Below are 18,172 nucleotides of genomic sequence, written 5' to 3'. Positions count from 1 at the left end.
TGTTGTATGGAAATGTTGAATCACTAAACTCTTCACCTGAAATTAATATTACACTATATTGTTAACTAGAATTTAAATAAAAACTTGGGGAAAAAAAGCATAAAAAAGAAAAGTAAACAATTGGTGAGTCTAGTTCAGAGTTTACAGTTGTCATTTATCATAATTTTTAAAAAAAACTTTATAGGAGTGAGTTGCTTTTACTATTTTTGAAAGTTTTAAGTTTGAAGCTGTATCAAAATAAAAAGTTATCAAAAATAATGCTTTGGTAATATTTTAAAATAAAGCAAAATTAAATCAAATTATATTCTCCTGCTAATCAATATATAAAGCCCACTGTTAGTCAAAAGATATTTATTTTCACATTCACATTAGCAAAATAACAAATGAGCAATGAATAAACAGTTATTAAACAACAGATGTGCTAAAACTAGTGTTTGGTTGAAAAAAAAAAGAATGGTAAATCAAGTCCCATATATTTAACTACATTTAATAAATACACTAAAATTATAGAAATTTCAGAAGTATTCTTTTAATGGGTCATACTATTATTTCTTTAAACATGTTTCTAAATACATACAAAAGACTAAAAAGCTTGTTTTGAGAATGTGCTTGAGAACTATTATCAATTGATAAGCCTGAAATCTGGTAAGGTAACACATATTAATAAAAACTTTCAAGAGAGCAAAGACCTATTTCAACACAAAGTTCTGACAACTCCTTTAATAAACAGAAATTATATTGCCCCAAAGGTACCATAACACTGCACGGAAAACAAACACTAGGGAAAGAATGGGTAATTAAGCTGCCTCATTGATTAATGTCTACAGTTCTTGACAAAGGAAAATGCTTCATTCAGTTGGCATGGAAAATCAGACCACCACTGAGTGGTGATTTAATAATATATATTAATCCCCGTCCACAGTATTAGACTATAAAGCAGATAAGCATGTGGCTTCAACTTATTTCAGAATCTGGTCTAGTTCACATAAAGAATAAATTTTTAAGCAGAAATATTCTACAATCCTCATTTCCAGAAAAAGAGTAGGGTGAAAACATAAGAAACTACCATTGACATTAATATTACTGAAAAGGAGGGCGCCTGGGTGGCTCAGTCGTTAAGCGTCTGCCTTCGGCTCAGGGTCCTGGGATCGAGCCCCGCATCGGGCTGCCTGCTCCGCGGGAAGCCTGCTTCTCCCTCTCCCACTCCTCCTGCTTATGTTCCCTCTCTCGCTGTCAAATAAATAAATAAAATCTTAAACAAAAATATTACTGAAAAGGTGATTAATAAAATATTAAACTGTCAGCTACCCTTCACATGGTGGTGCTGATTATCAGTAGAGGGACATGCCAGTATTCCAGAGTCAAAGCCAAGAGACTTGATCTAATTAATGTCTAGACTCCTCATCTGAAGAAACTGTAACCCAGAGATGTTAAATGATTTTTTCAAGGTCACACACCTAATTATTTATAAAACAGACCAGATCCTTGGTTTCCTGACACATAGGAGTCTAATTATCACTCTTTCCTTTACACCACCCTACATACTATGAGGTCATTTTTCTATCTGATAGCCCACATTCTGAGAACCTTAGTTGTTTCCTATATGACTGAGGTATGTATGCTCATCCTGGTGTGAAACAGAATTGAAATTAGAATACCTCTAATTTAAAAACAAAAACAAAAACAAAAAACCTAAGACAAGGCATTTCCAATCTACTCCCAGTATTTCAAATCCATTTTGAGGGCATGATCATAATCTTAACTGTGTTACCTTCAGAGTTTGTCCAAATAAAACAAAGTAATGTCTGGTAACAATAGGTAATGTCTGGGCCACAACTGATAGTCATGAATCAAAAAGTATGATCTATTTTCTTATTTATGATTGAGGAATACAGCTGTGTTCCAGACATAGAAATCAGAGGCAGCTGAAAATCCAGCATTCATTATATCAGTTCATATATAAAAATTAGTGTTATGTCCCCAAACATAGGCAAACCATTATCTCAGGAAGACCATTAAGCCATTTAATTTAGAAATATAAGAATATCTACTTTTTTTTTTTTTTAAAGATTTTATTTATTTATTTGAGAGAGAGAGAGAATGAGAGACAGAGAGCATGAGAGGGAGGAGGGTCAGAGGGAGAAGCAGGCTCCCTGCCAAGCAGGGAGCCCGATGTGGGACTCGATCCCGGGACTCCAGGATCATGACCTGAGCCGAAGGCAGTCACTCAACCAACTGAGCCACCCAGGCGCCCAAGAATATCTACTTTTTACACTACAATGTCCAAAACACATACAACAGTGCCTACCACATAGTATGTACTCAGTAATTATTTGTGGAATTATGGAAAGAGATGTCTCTTTTCAACCCACCTCTAATTAGAAATACCCTACTTTATGTTATGTTTAGCATCACAAATAAATAATCTCTTACGACTCTCAGGAAAGAGTCTAAGCCTTAAGAAAACAATTTGTTTCTGAACATTTTCAGTTTCACAACCATGCTAACAGGGATATTTTTAAAGGAAAATTCTCATCTATAGTTGTCATTAAGTGCCTACAAATTTGCCTCACCAAGATTTTCCAAATGCAATAAACTAAGAGTCTATGAAAATTTGTCCTAAGGTCTTTCTTATGTAAATATACTAAGCAGAGGTTAACAAAAGTTTGACTTTGCCTGTCATAAACCTTATTTAATTAAAACAATATAATCTTTATATTACACAGCCATTTAAGATCATGAAAGAGGTAAGGAATAAAGTGAATAAACCTACCCTAAAAGTACACACACCACAAGCTAATTTTATCTTTTGAAAGCAAAATGACAGAAACAAGAAGTAGCTGTTATTACTCACATAAGGAAAATAATTGCAGATACAAAATAAGCCATTTTTATTAGGCAATATCCTTGCCCAAGGACACTAATAATAAATACAGGATTAAATGACACAAATGGGCAAATGATAAAGGTTGACAGTACTGGAGTACCTATTTGGAATTTCACATATATTCACAGGTATATGTAAATGGGTCGCAAATTATGATATACTGACTCTTAGCCTAAGAACTGTATATACCATATCCTGTCAGTTACCAAACAGGGTTACAAGTTTGCTTAAAAAGAATCTTAATTCTGATGTCTCAGACTCAGATTAATTTATGAAGCATTTTTCAACTACCTAGACCTGTATGGGGATAAACAAAACTAGGAGGACCTTTATAGAAATTAACCGCTAATAAATACTTGCCTGATCTCTTGTGATATTGGTACAGTAGACGTATACATAAGTAAGTATATATCATTCATAGTATACTTATGAGTGACATTTTTAGTAGTGGAATAAAAAGAAATAGTATAAGTGTGTCATATAAATAAGCCAGTATAGTTTTTAGCAAATGATACTTAGGGAGAAAGGAAAAACTACACATTTATGGGTATAAGGAATCACTTTAAATACATTTCATCATTGATTTATTTTCTGAAGATACAGTGAAACATAAAGGCATGTTTTCTTGCTTCTTAGTAGTGTTTTTCTAAAAAAAAGAAAAAGACGCTGAAATAATTTCTAAACTTGATGCTTTGATTTTTAAATGTGAGGTTTTGGTCTTCCAGGGAATTATTTTGTGGCAAACAAATTCCTTCCTACCTGCAAGAACAAAGGATATCTTCACACAAGGATGATATGACAATGGCTTATAACATGTTTTGGACTTTTTTCATTTAAATTTTATCTTTTTAGGTAAGGAATAGATTCGCATGGTGATCTAGATATATTTTAATAAACAAAAGTATATCCAAGCTGTAAGTCTCTGAATTAAGTCTTGACAGACCAAGCTCAAAAATTTAACGTCTATAAATAGTTTGGAGATCTGGGTCCTAAAATGGGTTCTGGCATTAACAATTAAAAATCCTTAGTTACTTTTATGCTCTCTGAAACTGTTTTCTCATCTATAAATAAGGTGTTTAGATGAGATCATCCCTAAAGCCCTTTTAATTCTTGATTCTATGAAAATCTTACTTATAAGACCAGGCTTTTAAATTCAATTACTAATATAAGACTAGAAACGGGCAGTCCATAGCTTTTCACAATTAAACTAAACTATAATAAGAACACGTTATTATTTTAAAATTTTTGTATTCACTATAAACAATTTTTACTAGATCATTAAAAGAATCTGAATTTTTAAGATCTTATATTTAGATGTCACAGTATGAGATGGCCTAATAATTTTTTTTTAATAGCAACGTATCTGTAGGTTAAGTAGAGGAGTAAATAACCCCTCTCATTTTCCAAAGTTACATTTCAAAGACCAGGCTACAAAACTTTTATAGATACTTTCTGTTAATGAATTATTAAAAGTTAACCATTATAATAACTCACCATAGACTAAAATGCACAATTATTTATTTTCCAAAACAAACCATAGGTTTTCTTCATTTCTCTGGTTTTATTTAATATAGGGAATAGAAACAGAAACAAAGACAGAGACAGAGGAAGAGAGAGACTGAGGGAAGGAGGAGAGGAGAGGTGATGAAATAGGTAAAAAGGCAGACTTTTACTACAGCTTTAAAATTCTCATTTAATTAATAAACCAAAGAAAAAATTGGAAAAGATACTATAAACAAGCATGGTAAGTCATTTTTGTGTTATGCACAGAAAAAAAAGTATGCATATCTTATAATTTTCTAAGTATTTGTTTTGTGTTTTCATCTTTCATTTAAAGTGTACAAAAATGCTGATGAGGGCGGGGGATTTTTAAAACATTAAAAATCACTTTAAAAAAAACAATCTTTACAAACAGCTTTGAAAATATTCACAAAGCAATTCTGTATAACTCAGAAGTTAGAAAAAAAACTTAAGCTATAATTCTGAAATAGTTATGTGCTAATAATTTTAAAATATATTTGAAATACTTTTGAAAACAACTGTTTAATCTTCCTATATTGAAACCCTCAGAGTACTGAAATGTAATCTATTCAAACTGAAAGAGATCTTAAAGAGCCAGAGTTCAAGTGACTTGCCTAGGTCTCATGTTTCTGTGTTCTTTCCACAACACCATGAATGGAATTTGGAAATCAGCAAAACAAAATAAATTAGCAAATTGAAGCATTTTATCACCAAGTCTAGTAGGAAATTATTCATTACTGATTAAAATGTAGTCATGAGAATTTACTGAGTCTGCAAAAAATAAAGGCTGTCAGGTTAATGGCTCCTCTTATTGCATAAGCCATTAAAAAAACTAAAATTTAATATGAAGGAATATGAACCTTCCTTCTAATCACTGTACCAGTCCTTTACAACCCCTCCTTCCTCTTCTCAAAATAATGAAACATTAAGAATCATTTTCTAAACAGGATAACATAATACTATAGGGAAAAAATGGAAACTTGGTTTATATAAAGGTTACCCATAAGAAAAATCTTAGTCCACATAAATTATTTCCTTGAATCCTTGTGAATAAGATGCATTATCAATGAACCTAATAAATAACCAATTCAAGCTCTGTAGATGATAAATCTAAAACCATGAATATATACTTTGACAAAACACAGCTTAACAAAAACTATGCGATATGCACAAATACTAAATACCTTATATCTTTCAGATAGCATATTAAGCTCTCTAAAATAAGAAAAGTCCCTCACAAAATTATACTTGTTTTAAAAGAATGAAGTTCCCATTTCACACAGTAGCATTTTATAATAAAAACTGATCCATTGCTTCAGAAATTCAACATTTTTATTTTGTTACAATCCTTTTTCCCCAAAAAAGTTAAAGTAGAAAGTCTTTTTCTTGTTGCCATCTTAAAAAGTATGGGGAAAAAAAAAAAACTGACAAAGTCAATAAACATACAAATGAACTATCCAATTCTTTCACCAATGATTTTTTTTAATAAGATCTTTGCAAAGGAAGAAGAGCTCAGCAAAATGTACATTCCATATAGGCTAGTGAGGGTGCAGACTTGCAAGCCAATTAACTTGGGGTCTGTTTCAGTTTTGAAAAGACCATAAGCTGGGCGCCTGGGTGGCTCAGTTGGTTAAGCGACTGCCTTCGGCTCAGGTCATGATCCTGGAGTCCTGGGATCGAGTCCCGCATCGGGCTCCCTGCTCAGCAGGGAGTCTGCTTCTCCCTCTGACCCTCCTCCCTCTCATGCTCTCTGTCTCTCACTCTCTCTCTCTCAAATAAATAAATAAAATCTTTAAAAAAAAAAAAAAAGACCATAAGCTTTACCAAAAAAAAACCATATATATATTTTTTATATATATATATTAAAATATATATGTATATACAGGCTGCTTGAATTTTTCTGAGGCAGGAATGAAATACTGAAGAGAGACATCTTCACGAACCAGAACAAGATGAAGAAGAGTATTACTCAAAACATTGCATAAGACTGTTACAGGATTTATTTGCTGTCCCTTGAAAAACTGCAGAAGCTTCCTACTCTCTACTAGCACTTGCACCATGTTCTCCAGGTTTCTGTCTTGAGGCATATCCTGAGCAGATTTTGGAAGATTTCCAAAAAACAAAAAACAAAAAACCTTTTAATAGACTTCAATTTCTTTTTTTTTTTTAAAGATTTTATTTATTTATTTGAGAAACAGAGAATGAGACAGAGAGCACGAGAGGGAAGAGGGCAGAGGGAGAAGCAGACCCCCTGCTGAGCAGGGAGCCCAATGCGGGACTCGATCCCGGGACTCCAGGATCATGACCTGAGCCGAAGGCAGTCGCTTAACCAACTGAGCCACCCAGGCGCCCTAGACTTCAATTTCTACACTGAAGTTCATTTTGCCACTTAGATTTGTTTCAACCAGCACTTGATTGCCCAAGTGCTATCCTTTCTACACTGCTCTTGAGTCTTCAAAGCCAGAAGATAAACACTAACATCACAGGCTTTCATACCAGGCTCCGGGAAATCTTCCCATGCCCTTGGGGGAAGTACCCTTAAAGGCCCATCAAATGGATCAAGTACCACCACAGGAGTTCAACCTGTGGGCAATGGCAGCTCCACAGACACAGTGAGGTGGGGACGCCACTTGTTGGTCAACTGGGGCTTCAAGGTAAGAGGCATTCCCTTTGCTCCTTGCTATTCCAAACAAATGCTCAGATGTCAGCTCTAAATAAATCTCCTTTAACTTTTCTGAAACATCTTCCACATGAAAATGGTGGAAGAAGTCTCCCTGCCTCACCTCATACCACACTCTGGCATCGCAGATGACCCTGGAGTCATCAGGCCTAAAGCACAGGCTTGTCTTAGAACATGTGGAGCACAAAGACTCTCACTAGCTTTGATATGGTGCCACTGATATGAATAAAGAGCTCTATAAAGTCCTCGCCAGTGATGGTGGCACAAAACTTCATGATGCCATGAAGACTGCATCCAGAGTTTGGTAGGAGGGGACCCCAAGTGTGGCAGATCCCAACAGAGCCAACCCTCAGGTTCCACTTACTTTCAGGCCCCCTGAGCAGGGCCACAAGGTATGGCAGACCTAGGGCCCCTAAAACCAAGGCCTCTGTTCCAATCTTCTTCCCTCCACCTCCTCCCTTAAAAAGAGCTTCACTGTTACCACTCTGATTGTTAAAAGGATAGGTACTCCACCACAGAAATGTCTAAATATTCTTTCTAAACTGTAAGAAGAAAATTGAAATCATCACTCCTACAACCACTTTCAACCTTGTTGGTATATACAATAATACTGTCTTAATCAGGGGGTGCCTGGGTGGTTCAGCTGGTTAAGCATCCGACTCTTGGTTTCAGCTCAGGTCATTATCTCAGGGTCATGAGATCAAGCCCCAAGTCACGATCCCTGCTCCGCTCAGAGTCTGCTTGTCCCTCTCACTCTGCTCCTCCCCACACACCCCTGGCACCATCCCCCCCACTCTTTCTCCCTAATAAAAAAAAAATTTTAAATTAAAAAACAAATACTGTCTTCATCAACCAGGACATATATGTAGCTATATAGATATAGATATATGTTACTGGACCCTCTATATTTTGTCCCACTGATCTATTTTGCAACTATAACATAATGATTTAATTTCTATATTTTAATTAAATATCCAATAGGACAATTAATTTTTAACAAGTTATTTTAGCCATCTTGTCACAGGTATTGATATATATGAACTTTATTGTGTGGGGTACCTGGGTGGCTCAGTTGGTTAAGACTCTAACTCTTGATTTCCACTCAGGTCATGCATGATCTCAGGGTTCTGTCAGGCTCTACGCTCAGCATGGAGTCTGCTTGGGATTCTGTGTCACTGTCTTCCTCTCCCCCTCCCCCAACTTGTTATCTCTAAAGAAATAAATAAATAAAATCTTAAGAAAATATTAAGATTCTAAAGATAATCCTATGAAAATTTTGATGGGATTATCAACACCCTGACATACTATATTCCGGCTTCTTTCTCTACCTCCACTGATTAGACTGTAAGTTCCAGGAGAGAAGGGGTTTTTATATTTCCATGGATAGCTATATACCCAGCACTTAGAACATTCATCTGGATATACTGACGCTCAACACATATTTGTTAAATGAACAAATGTATCGATTACATTAACTGTTTAGATAATCTCAGGATATTTAAATTATCTACAACACTGAATCGTCCCACTTATTCAAATCATTTATAACTGTTAATAAACTATTCAGCTCTGTTCAAAGAGCCCAGGTAACTTATCTTGAAGCTAGTCAACTTACTGAGCACTGAGTCTCTCTCAATTGAAATCATTTTCCAAGTGATCTTTTAGGTTTTCTCTGTAGAAAATCTTATTACCTTAAAATACTATAATAATTTTGGCTTTTACTCTTCAATATTTATGTGTCCTTTATTTTAACAGCCTTACTGCATTTGCTATAACTTCTAAGACAATACTGAGAAGCATAGTATTAGCAAGTTTCTTTGTCTTATTTCTAACTATAAAAGGCAAGCTGTAATCATGAAGGTGGTACACAGATCAATGGAACACAACACAGAACTCAGAAATGGACCCTCAACTCTATGGTCAACTAATCTTTGACAAAGCAGGAAAGAATATCCAAGGGAAAAAAAACAGTCTTCAACAAATGGTGTTGGGAAAATTGGACAGCCACATGCAGAAGAATGAAACTGGACCACTTCCTTACACCATACACAAAAACAGACTCAAAATGGATAAAAGACCTAAATGTGAGACAGGAATTCATCAAAATCCTAGAGGAGAACACAGGAAGCAACCTCTCTGACACTGGCCACAGCAACACCTTCCTAGACACAACTCCAAAGGCAAGGGAAACAAAGGCAAAAGTGAACTACTGGGGAGAAGAGAAAAGATGATGGAGGAGTAGGGGACCCTATTCCAACTGGTCCCCGGAATTGAGCTGGATATCTACCAGACTACTCTAAGCACCCATGAAATCAGCCTGAGATGTAAGAAAATAGATCCAGATCTCTACAAACAGAATATCGCAGGCGGTTGGTTTCAAGGTACGAACGGGGAGCCGTGATTCCGCAGGCAGATATCGGAGGATAAATGGCAGCGGGAGGGTGCCTGGCTGTGGGGATCCTACACCGCCAGTGAGCGACAGCCTCGCGCTGGGGACGGTGCACAGACTTGCAGACTGGTAGTGGTGGGGAAAGGACTTTAGGGCAGCCCCCGGGATGGAAACCCAGAGCGGTGGGGTTGCGTGTGCGAACTGGAAGCAGCTGGCGGTTTTAGAAGCACAAAGGGCAGAGACGTGCCCCGACCTGGAGGCAGGACTGGGAGCCTTGCGCAACCCAGGACCCTGCAGTTTATAGCAGCACAGACAGAAACAGAGAGGCTGTGGCTGGAGAGCTCACTGAAGAACAGACTGCGACCTCTCTGCTCTGAGGCAGAGGGTTGGAAAGGGTCTCTTCTGCTCTGACTCTCGGAAGAGAAGCGGAAAGCTGCCAGGGAAAGCTGCCAGAGAACAAAAGCCCCAAAAAACTGGTTCCCACGGAGACCATCCCCCACCACAGGGGGGCAGGGCAACTCTGCCCAAACGGTTGCCTGAGTAACTGTGTGGCAGGCCCCTCCCCCAGAAGACAGGCTGGAAAAACAAGAGGCCAGCAACCTTAAGGTCCCTAGAAAACAGGTGCATCTTGCTTGGGTTCTGGTCAATAATTTGGACTCTATACATTCCCTCAACCACCCATCAGCAGAATGACTAAGAGGAAGAACCCCCGAAATAGAAAAGACTCAGAGATGATGACTTATGCAGCAGATTTACAAATGGATGCAGATATAACCGAGATGTCGGAGAGGGAATTCAGGCTAGCAATTGTGAAGACAATAGCTAGAATGGAGAAATCAATTAATGGCAACATAGAGTCTCTAAGGGTAGAAATGAAAGCTGAACTGGCAGAACTTAAAAATGCTATCAATGAGATATAATCTAATCTAGAAAATCTAACAGCTAGGGTAAATGAGCAGAAGAACGAATAAGTGACCTAGAAGACAATTTAATAGATAAAAAGGGAAAAGAAGAGGCCAGGGAAAAACAATTCAGAATCCATGAAAATTGAATCAGAGATATAAGTGGCACCATGAAGCGTTCCAACGTCAAAATTATTGGAATCCCGGAGGGAGTGGAGAGAGGACTAGAAGATATATCTGAGCAAATAGTAGCTGAGAATTTCCCTAATCTGGGGAATGAAACAAACATTCGTGTCCTAGAGGCAGAGAGGACCCCTCCCAAGATCAAGGAAAACAGGCCAACACCCTGGCATGTAATAGTAAAACTCACAAATCTTAGAACCAAGGAAACCATCTTAAGGGCAGTTAGGGGGAAAAGATTCCTTACGTACAGAGGGAGGAACATCACAATAACGTCAGACCTATCCACAGAGACCTGGCAAGCCAGAAAGGCCTGGCAAGACACATTCAGGGTACTAAACAAGAAGAACATGCAGCCAACAATACTTAATCTGGCAAGGCTTTCATTTAGAATGGATAGAGAGATGCAGAACTTCCAAGACAGGCAGAAACTGAAAGAATAACGTGACCACTAAACCGGCCCTGCAAGAAATATTAAGGGGGGTTCTATAAAAGGAGAAAGACCCCAAGAGTGATTTACAACAGAAATTTACAGGGACAATCTATAAAAACAACGTCTTCACAGGCAACACGATGACAATTAACTCATATCTTTCAATAATCACTCTCAACATGAATGGCCTAAATGCTCCCATAAAACGGCACAGGGTTGCAGATTGGATAAAAAGACAGGACCCATCCATATGCTGTCTACAAGAGACTCATTTTGAACCTAAAGATACATCCAGATTGAAAGTGAAGGGATGGAGATCCATCTTCCATGCCAGAGGACCTCAAAAGAAAGCTGGGGTAGCAATTTTTATATCAGACAAATTAGATTTTAAGCTAAAGACTGTAGTTAGAGACACAGAAGGACACTATATCATTCTTAAAGGATCTATCCAACAAGAAGATCTAACAATTGTAAATATCTACTCCCCCAACATGGGAGCAGCCATCTACATAAGCCAACTGTTAACCAAAATAAAGAGTCATATTGGTAACAATACGTTAATTGTAGGAGACCTCAATACTCCACTCTCAGCAATAAACAGATCATCTAAGCAGAAAATGAACAAAGAAACAAGAGCTCTCTGAATGATACACTGGACCAGATGGACTTCATAGATATATACAGAACATTTCATCCTAAAACAACAGAAAACTCATTCTTCCCGAGAGCACGTGGAACTGTCACCAGAACAGACCACATACTGGGTCACAAATCAGGTCTCAACCGATACCAAAAGATTGAGATTATTCCCTGCATATTCTCAGACCACAATGCTTTAAAACTGGAACTCAATCAGAAGAAAAAATTTGGAAGAAATTATAACACTTGGAAGCTAAAGACCACTCTGCTCAAGAATGTTTGGGTCCACCAGGAAATCAAAGAACTTAAACAATTCATGGAAATCAATGAGAATGAAAACACACTGGTCCAAAACCTATGGGATACTGCAAAGGTGGTCCTAAGGGGGAACTACATAGCCATCCAAGCCTCACTCAAAAAAATAGAAAAATCCCGAATTCACCAACTAACTCTACAACTTAAAGAACTAGAAGAAAAAGCAACAAAAGATGCCTAAGCCACACATTAGAAGAGAAATAATTAAGATTAGAGCAGAGATCAATGAATTAGAAACAAGAAACACAGTAGATCAGATCAACGAAACTAGAAGTTCATTCTTCGAAAGAATTAATGAGATCAATAAACCACTGGCCAGACTTATCCAAAAGAAAAGAGAAAGGACCCAAATTAATAAAATTATGAATGAAAGGGGAGAGATCATGACTAACACCAAGGAAATAGAAACAATTATTAGAAATTATTATCAACAACTCTATGCCAATAAACTGAGCAATCTGGATAAAATGGAGGCCTTCCAGGAAACCTATAAGCTGCCAAGACTGAAACAGGAAGAAACCGACAACCTGAGTAGGCCAATAACCCATAACGAGATTGAAGCAGTGATCAAAAACCTCCCAAAACAAGAGTCCAGGGCCTGATGGATTCCCTGGGGAATTCTACCAAACGTTCAAAGAAGAAATAATACCTATTCTACTGAAGCTGTTTCAAAAAATAGAAACAGAAGGAAAGCTTCCAGACTCATTCTATGAGGCCAGCATTACCTTAATCCCCAAACCAGGCAAAGACCCCATCAAAAAGGAGAATTTCAGACCGATATCCCTGATGAATATGGATTCCAAAATCCTCAACAAAATCCTAGCTAATAGGATCCAACAATACATTAAAAGGATCATCCACCACGACCAAGTGTGATTTATCCCCGGGATGCAAGTGTGGTTCAACATTCGCAAATCAATCACTGTGATAGAACACATTAATAAGAGGAGGGAGAAGAACCATATGGTCCTCTCAATTGATGCAGAAAAGGCATTTGACAAAATACAGCATCCTTTCCTGATTAAAACTCTTCAGAGTACAGGGATAGAGGGACCATTCCTCAAGTTCATAAAATCCATCTATGAAAAACCCACAGCAAATATCATCCTCAATGGGGAAAAGCTGAGAGTCTTTCCCTTAAGATCAGTAACGCAACAGGGATGCACACTCTCGCCACTATTGTTCAACATAGTACTAGAAGTCCTAGCAACAGCAATCAGACAACAAAAAGAAATAAAGGTATTCAAATTGGCAAAGAAGAAGTCAAACTCTCTCTTTTCACAGACAACATGATACTTTATGTGGAAAACCCAAAAGACTCAACTGCCAAATTACTAGAACTCATACCACAATCCAGTAATGTGGCAGGATACAAAATCAATGCACAGAAATCAGTAGCTTTCTTATACACTAACAATGCAACTGTAGAAAGAGAAATTAGAGAAATGATTCCATTTACAATAGCACCAAAAACCATAAGATGCCTCAGAATAAACCTAACCAAAGAGGTAAAGGATCTATACTCTAGGAACTACAGAACACTCATGAAAGAAATTGAAGAAGACACAAAAAGATGGAAAAATATTCCATGCTCATGGATCGGAAGAATAAACATTGTTAAAATGTCTATGCTGCTCAGAGCAATCTATACCTTCAATGCCATCCCGATCAAAATTCCAATGACATTTTTCAAAGTGCTGGAACAAACAATCCTAAATTTGTATGGAATCAGAAAAGACCCCGAATCGCCAAGGAAATGTTGAAAAAGAAAAACAAAGCTGGGGGCATCACGTTGCCTGATTTCAAACTATATTACAAAGCTGTGATCACCAAGACAGCATGGTACTGACACAAAAACAGACATATAGATCAATGGAAGAGAACAGAGAACCCAGATATGGACCCTCAACTCTATGGTCAAATAATCTTCGACAAAGCAGGAAAGAACATGCAATGGAAAAAAGACAGTCTCTTCAATAAATGGTGCTGGGAAAATTGGACAGCCACATGCAGAAGAATGAAACTTGACCATTCTCTAACACCATACACAAAAATGAACTCAAAATGGATAAAAGACTTCAAGTGTGAGACAGGAATCGGTCAAAATCCTAGAGGAGAACATAGGCAGTAACCTCTTTGACATCGGCCACAGCAACTTCTTTCAAAATACATCTCCAAAAGCTAGTGAATGAAAAGCAAAAATGAACTTTAGGGACTTCATCAAGATAAAAAGCTTCTGCACAGCAAAGGAAACAGTCAACAAAACAAAGAGGCAACCCACAGAATGGGAGAAGATATTTGCAAATGACACTAGATAAAGGGCTGGTATCCAAGATCTATAAAGAATTTCTCAAACTCAACACCCAAAAAACAAATAATCAAGTCAAAAAATGGGCAGAAGATACGAACAGACACTTCTCTGAAGAAGACATACAAATGGCTAACAGACACATGAAAAAACGTTCATCATCAGTAGCCATCAGGGAAATTCAAATCAAAACCACATTGAGATACCACCTTACACCAGTTAGAATGGCAAAAATGGACAGGGAAAGAAACAACAAATGTTGGAGAGGTTGTGGAGAAAGAGGAACCCTCTTACACTGTTGGTGGGAATGCAAGTTGGTACAGCCACTTTGGAAAACAGTGTGGAGGTGCCTCAAAAAATTAAAAATAGAGCTGCCCTATGACCCAGCAATTGCACTCCTGGGTATTTACCCCAAAGATACAGATGTAGTGAAAAGAAGGGCCATATGCACCCCAATGTTCATAGCAGCAATGTCCGCAATAGCCAAACTGTGGAAAGAGCCGAGATGCCCTTCAACAGATGAATGGATAAAGAAGATGTGGTCCATATATACAATGGAGTATTACTCAGCTATCAGAAAGGATGAATACCCAACTTTTACATCAACATGGATGGGACTGGAGGAGATTATGCTAAGTGAAATAAGCAGAGAAAGTCAATTATCATATGGTTTCACTTATTTGTGGAACATAAGGAATAGCATGGAGGACATTAGGAGAAGGAAGGGAAAAATGGAGGAGGGGGGAATTCAAAGGGAGAAATGAACCATGAGAGACTATGGACTCTGAGAAACAAACAGGCTTTTTGGGGGTGGAGGGGGGATTGGTCAGCCCAGTGATGGGTATTAAGGCGGGCACATACCACATGGAGCACTGGGTGTTATATAAAAACAATGGATCGTGGATCACCACATCAAAAACTAATGATGTAGGGCGCCTGGGTGGCTCAGTTGGTTAAGCGACTGCCTTCAGCTCAGGTCATGATCCCAGCGTCCTGGGATCGAGTCCTGCATCCGGCTCCCTGCTCTGCGGGGAGCCTGCTTCTCCCTCTCCCACTCCCCTGCTTGTGTTCCTTCTCTCGCTGTGTCTCTCTGTCAAATAAATAAATACAAAAAAAATCTTAAAAAAAAAAAAACTAATGATGTATTGTATGGTGAGTAACATAACATAATAAAATTTAAAAAAAAAAGTGAACTACTGGGACTTCATCAAGATAAAAAGCTTTTGCACAGCAAAGGAAATAGTCAACAAAACCAAAAGACAACCAACAGAATGGGAGAAGATATTTGCAAATGACATATCAGATAAAGGGCTGGTATCTAAAATCTATAAAGAACTTATCAAACTCAACCCCCAAAGAACAAATAATCCAATCAAGAAATGGGCAGAAGACATGAACAGTCATATAAATGGCCAACAGACACATGAAAAAATGCCCATCACTTGGCATCAGGGAAATACCAATCAAAACCACAATGAGATACCACCTCACACCAGTCAGAATGGCTAAAATTAACAAGTCAGGAAATGACAGATGTTGGCGAGGATTGGGAGAAAGGGGAACCCTCCTACATTGTTGGTGGGAATGCAAGCTGGTGCAGCCACTCTGGAAGACAGTATGGAGGTTCCTCAAAAAGTTGAAAACAGAGCTACCCTATGACCCAGCAATTGCACTACTGGGGTATTTACCCCAAAGATGACAAATGCAGTGATCTGAAGGGGCACCTGCACCCCAAAGTTTATAGTTTATAGCAGCAATATCCAAAATAGCCAAACTATGGAAAGAGCCCAGATGTCCATCGTCAGATGAATGGATAAAGATATGGGGTGTATGCGTGTGTAATGGAATAATACGCAGCCATGAAAAAAATGAAATCTTGCCATTTGCAAGGATGTGGATAGAACTAGACAGTACTATGCTAAGTGAAATAAGTCAGTCAGAGAAAGACAATTATCATGATCTCACTGATATGTGAAACTTAAGAAACAAAACAGAGGATCAGAGGGGAAGAAAGGAAAAAATAAAACTGGACAAAACCAGAGGGGGATACAAAGCTTAAGTGCTCTTAAACCTAGGAAACAAACCGAGGCTTGCTGGAGGAGACAGAGTTGGAGGGATGGGGTAACTGGGTGATGGACATTAAAGAGGGCGTAAGCTATAAAGAGCACTGGGCATTATATAAGACTGATGAATCACAGACCTGTACATCTGAAAGCAATAATACATTATATATTAATTAACTGAATTAAAATTAAAAAAATTTTTTTTTTAATTTAAAAAAAGGCAATCCTCTAGAACAGTTTCTCAACCTGTTTTTCATTACTGCCTCTGTGAGGAGGCTTTTTAGCGTAACTGCCCCAAAGAAATTTTAATATAAATATACTGAGTATCTGTATAACGTACTGTATGTATATTTGCACTTTAGACATAAAAATTAAGATATCTTTTGTCCCCTCAAAGGCTAATTTTCAGTTATTGTTCCTGTTGAGAATACATGCTCTAGCACTGTACCATTAAGTAGGATGTTTACTATTGATATTACATAGCTAATAATTATGTTACAGAAAATAGCTTTCTATCCTTAGTTTATTGGAAGTCTATTCTTAAAATTAGAAATGGGCAGTGAAATCTACCAAATATTTTCTCAACAACTTTGAAGATAACTTTTTTAACCTATTAATATAATGAATTAAAATAATAAATTTCCTATTAATGAATTAGTTTATATTCTAGGAATAAACATTGCTTGGTTCCATTTTTTTTTTATTTTTTTTAAAGATTTTATTTATTTATTTGAGAGAGAGAATGAGATAGAGAAAGAGAGCATGAGAGGGGGGAGGGTCAGAGGGAGAAGCAGACTCCCTGCTGAGCAGGGAGCCCGATGTGGGACTCGATCCTGGGACTCCAGCATCATGACCTGAGCCAAAGGCAGTTGCTCAACCAACTGAGCCACCCAGGCGCCCCTGGTGCCATTTTTTAAAGATATTTATTTATTCATTTATTTATTTGAGAAAGAGAGAGTGAGAGAGAGAGAGTGAACACAAGCAGGGGGAATGGCAGCTAGAGGGAGAAGCAGGCTCCCGCTGAGCAGGGAGCCCGATGTGGGACTCAATCCCAGGACCCTGGGATCATGACCTGAGCCGAAGGCAGATGCTTAACTGACTGAGCCACCCAGGCGCCCCACTTAGTTCCATTTTATTAGTTCTTTAAATATTCCTGGATTTGATTCACTATTACTTTAAGAGTTTTACATCTTAAATCTAATTTTCAATTAGTCTGAAATTATCTTTTCTTGTATTTCTTTGCTCATTTTTGTAATAACAAGAAGCATTCAGCAGTTCACAAATATTATTGAGCATTTACTGTATCCAGAGTGCTGTGCTAGCCTTATGAAAGAATTTAGTTTTCCATATTTGCGATCTTGTAGTTGTTTAAATAGTATAGAAATGTACTATTCCTTGTATGTTTCCTGTTGCTCGCTTGTAAAACCATCTATATCTAGTACATCATTAGGTATGATTATTTGAGAATTTCCTTCATGGTAATAGGACCATATTCTATAAATCTTCTTTAGATAATTTTAGTATGTTTCAGAAAGTCAGATATTTCATTCTGATTTTCAAATTTAACATCATACTACCTTCTTCCATAGCTGTGGTTTTATCACCTTTGTCATTGTCTTGAGTATTTGTAAATACCTCTTTTTTCATGGTTAGACTTGTGAATGCTTTCTAATGATCTTTTATAATAACAGACCTTGATATAAGCTATAAATTCTACCTTCTTTTTTCAGGAGAGGTATTTATTACCTACAGCTTCAACCTGCAGCTTCAACATTTGTCAATTCCTCTTGCTTGTGTTTTATTTTGCTTTGTTTTTCCTATCTATCTATATTGAATACTTAGTTCATTTGTTTCA

General features: G+C 37.5%; 2 protein-coding genes across 8 annotated transcripts in view; both read right to left on the bottom strand.

The window, feature by feature from the left end:
- EXOC2 (exocyst complex component 2) overlaps window positions 1-18,172 on the bottom strand; it is a 285,590-nt gene that overhangs the window by 240,887 nt on the left and 26,531 nt on the right. The window lies entirely within an intron of this gene.
- Window positions 6,271-7,753, bottom strand: HUS1B (HUS1 checkpoint clamp component B). The gene is given in 5 exon segments (XM_064598306.1): window positions 6,271-6,543; window positions 6,766-6,857; window positions 6,860-7,064; window positions 7,066-7,251; window positions 7,253-7,753. Coding segments are annotated over 5 exon segments (867 nt in total). The 5' UTR covers window positions 7,364-7,753.

This window comes from Mirounga angustirostris, unplaced genomic scaffold (genome assembly GCF_029215605.1).
Source record: "Mirounga angustirostris isolate CCGP_5_RB_7025 unplaced genomic scaffold, mMirAng1.0.hap1 SCAF_8, whole genome shotgun sequence".
NCBI classification, from domain to species: domain Eukaryota; kingdom Metazoa; phylum Chordata; class Mammalia; order Carnivora; family Phocidae; genus Mirounga; species Mirounga angustirostris.
Note: the sequence above shows the minus strand (reverse complement) of the source record. Positions and strands in the feature narration are given on the sequence as shown.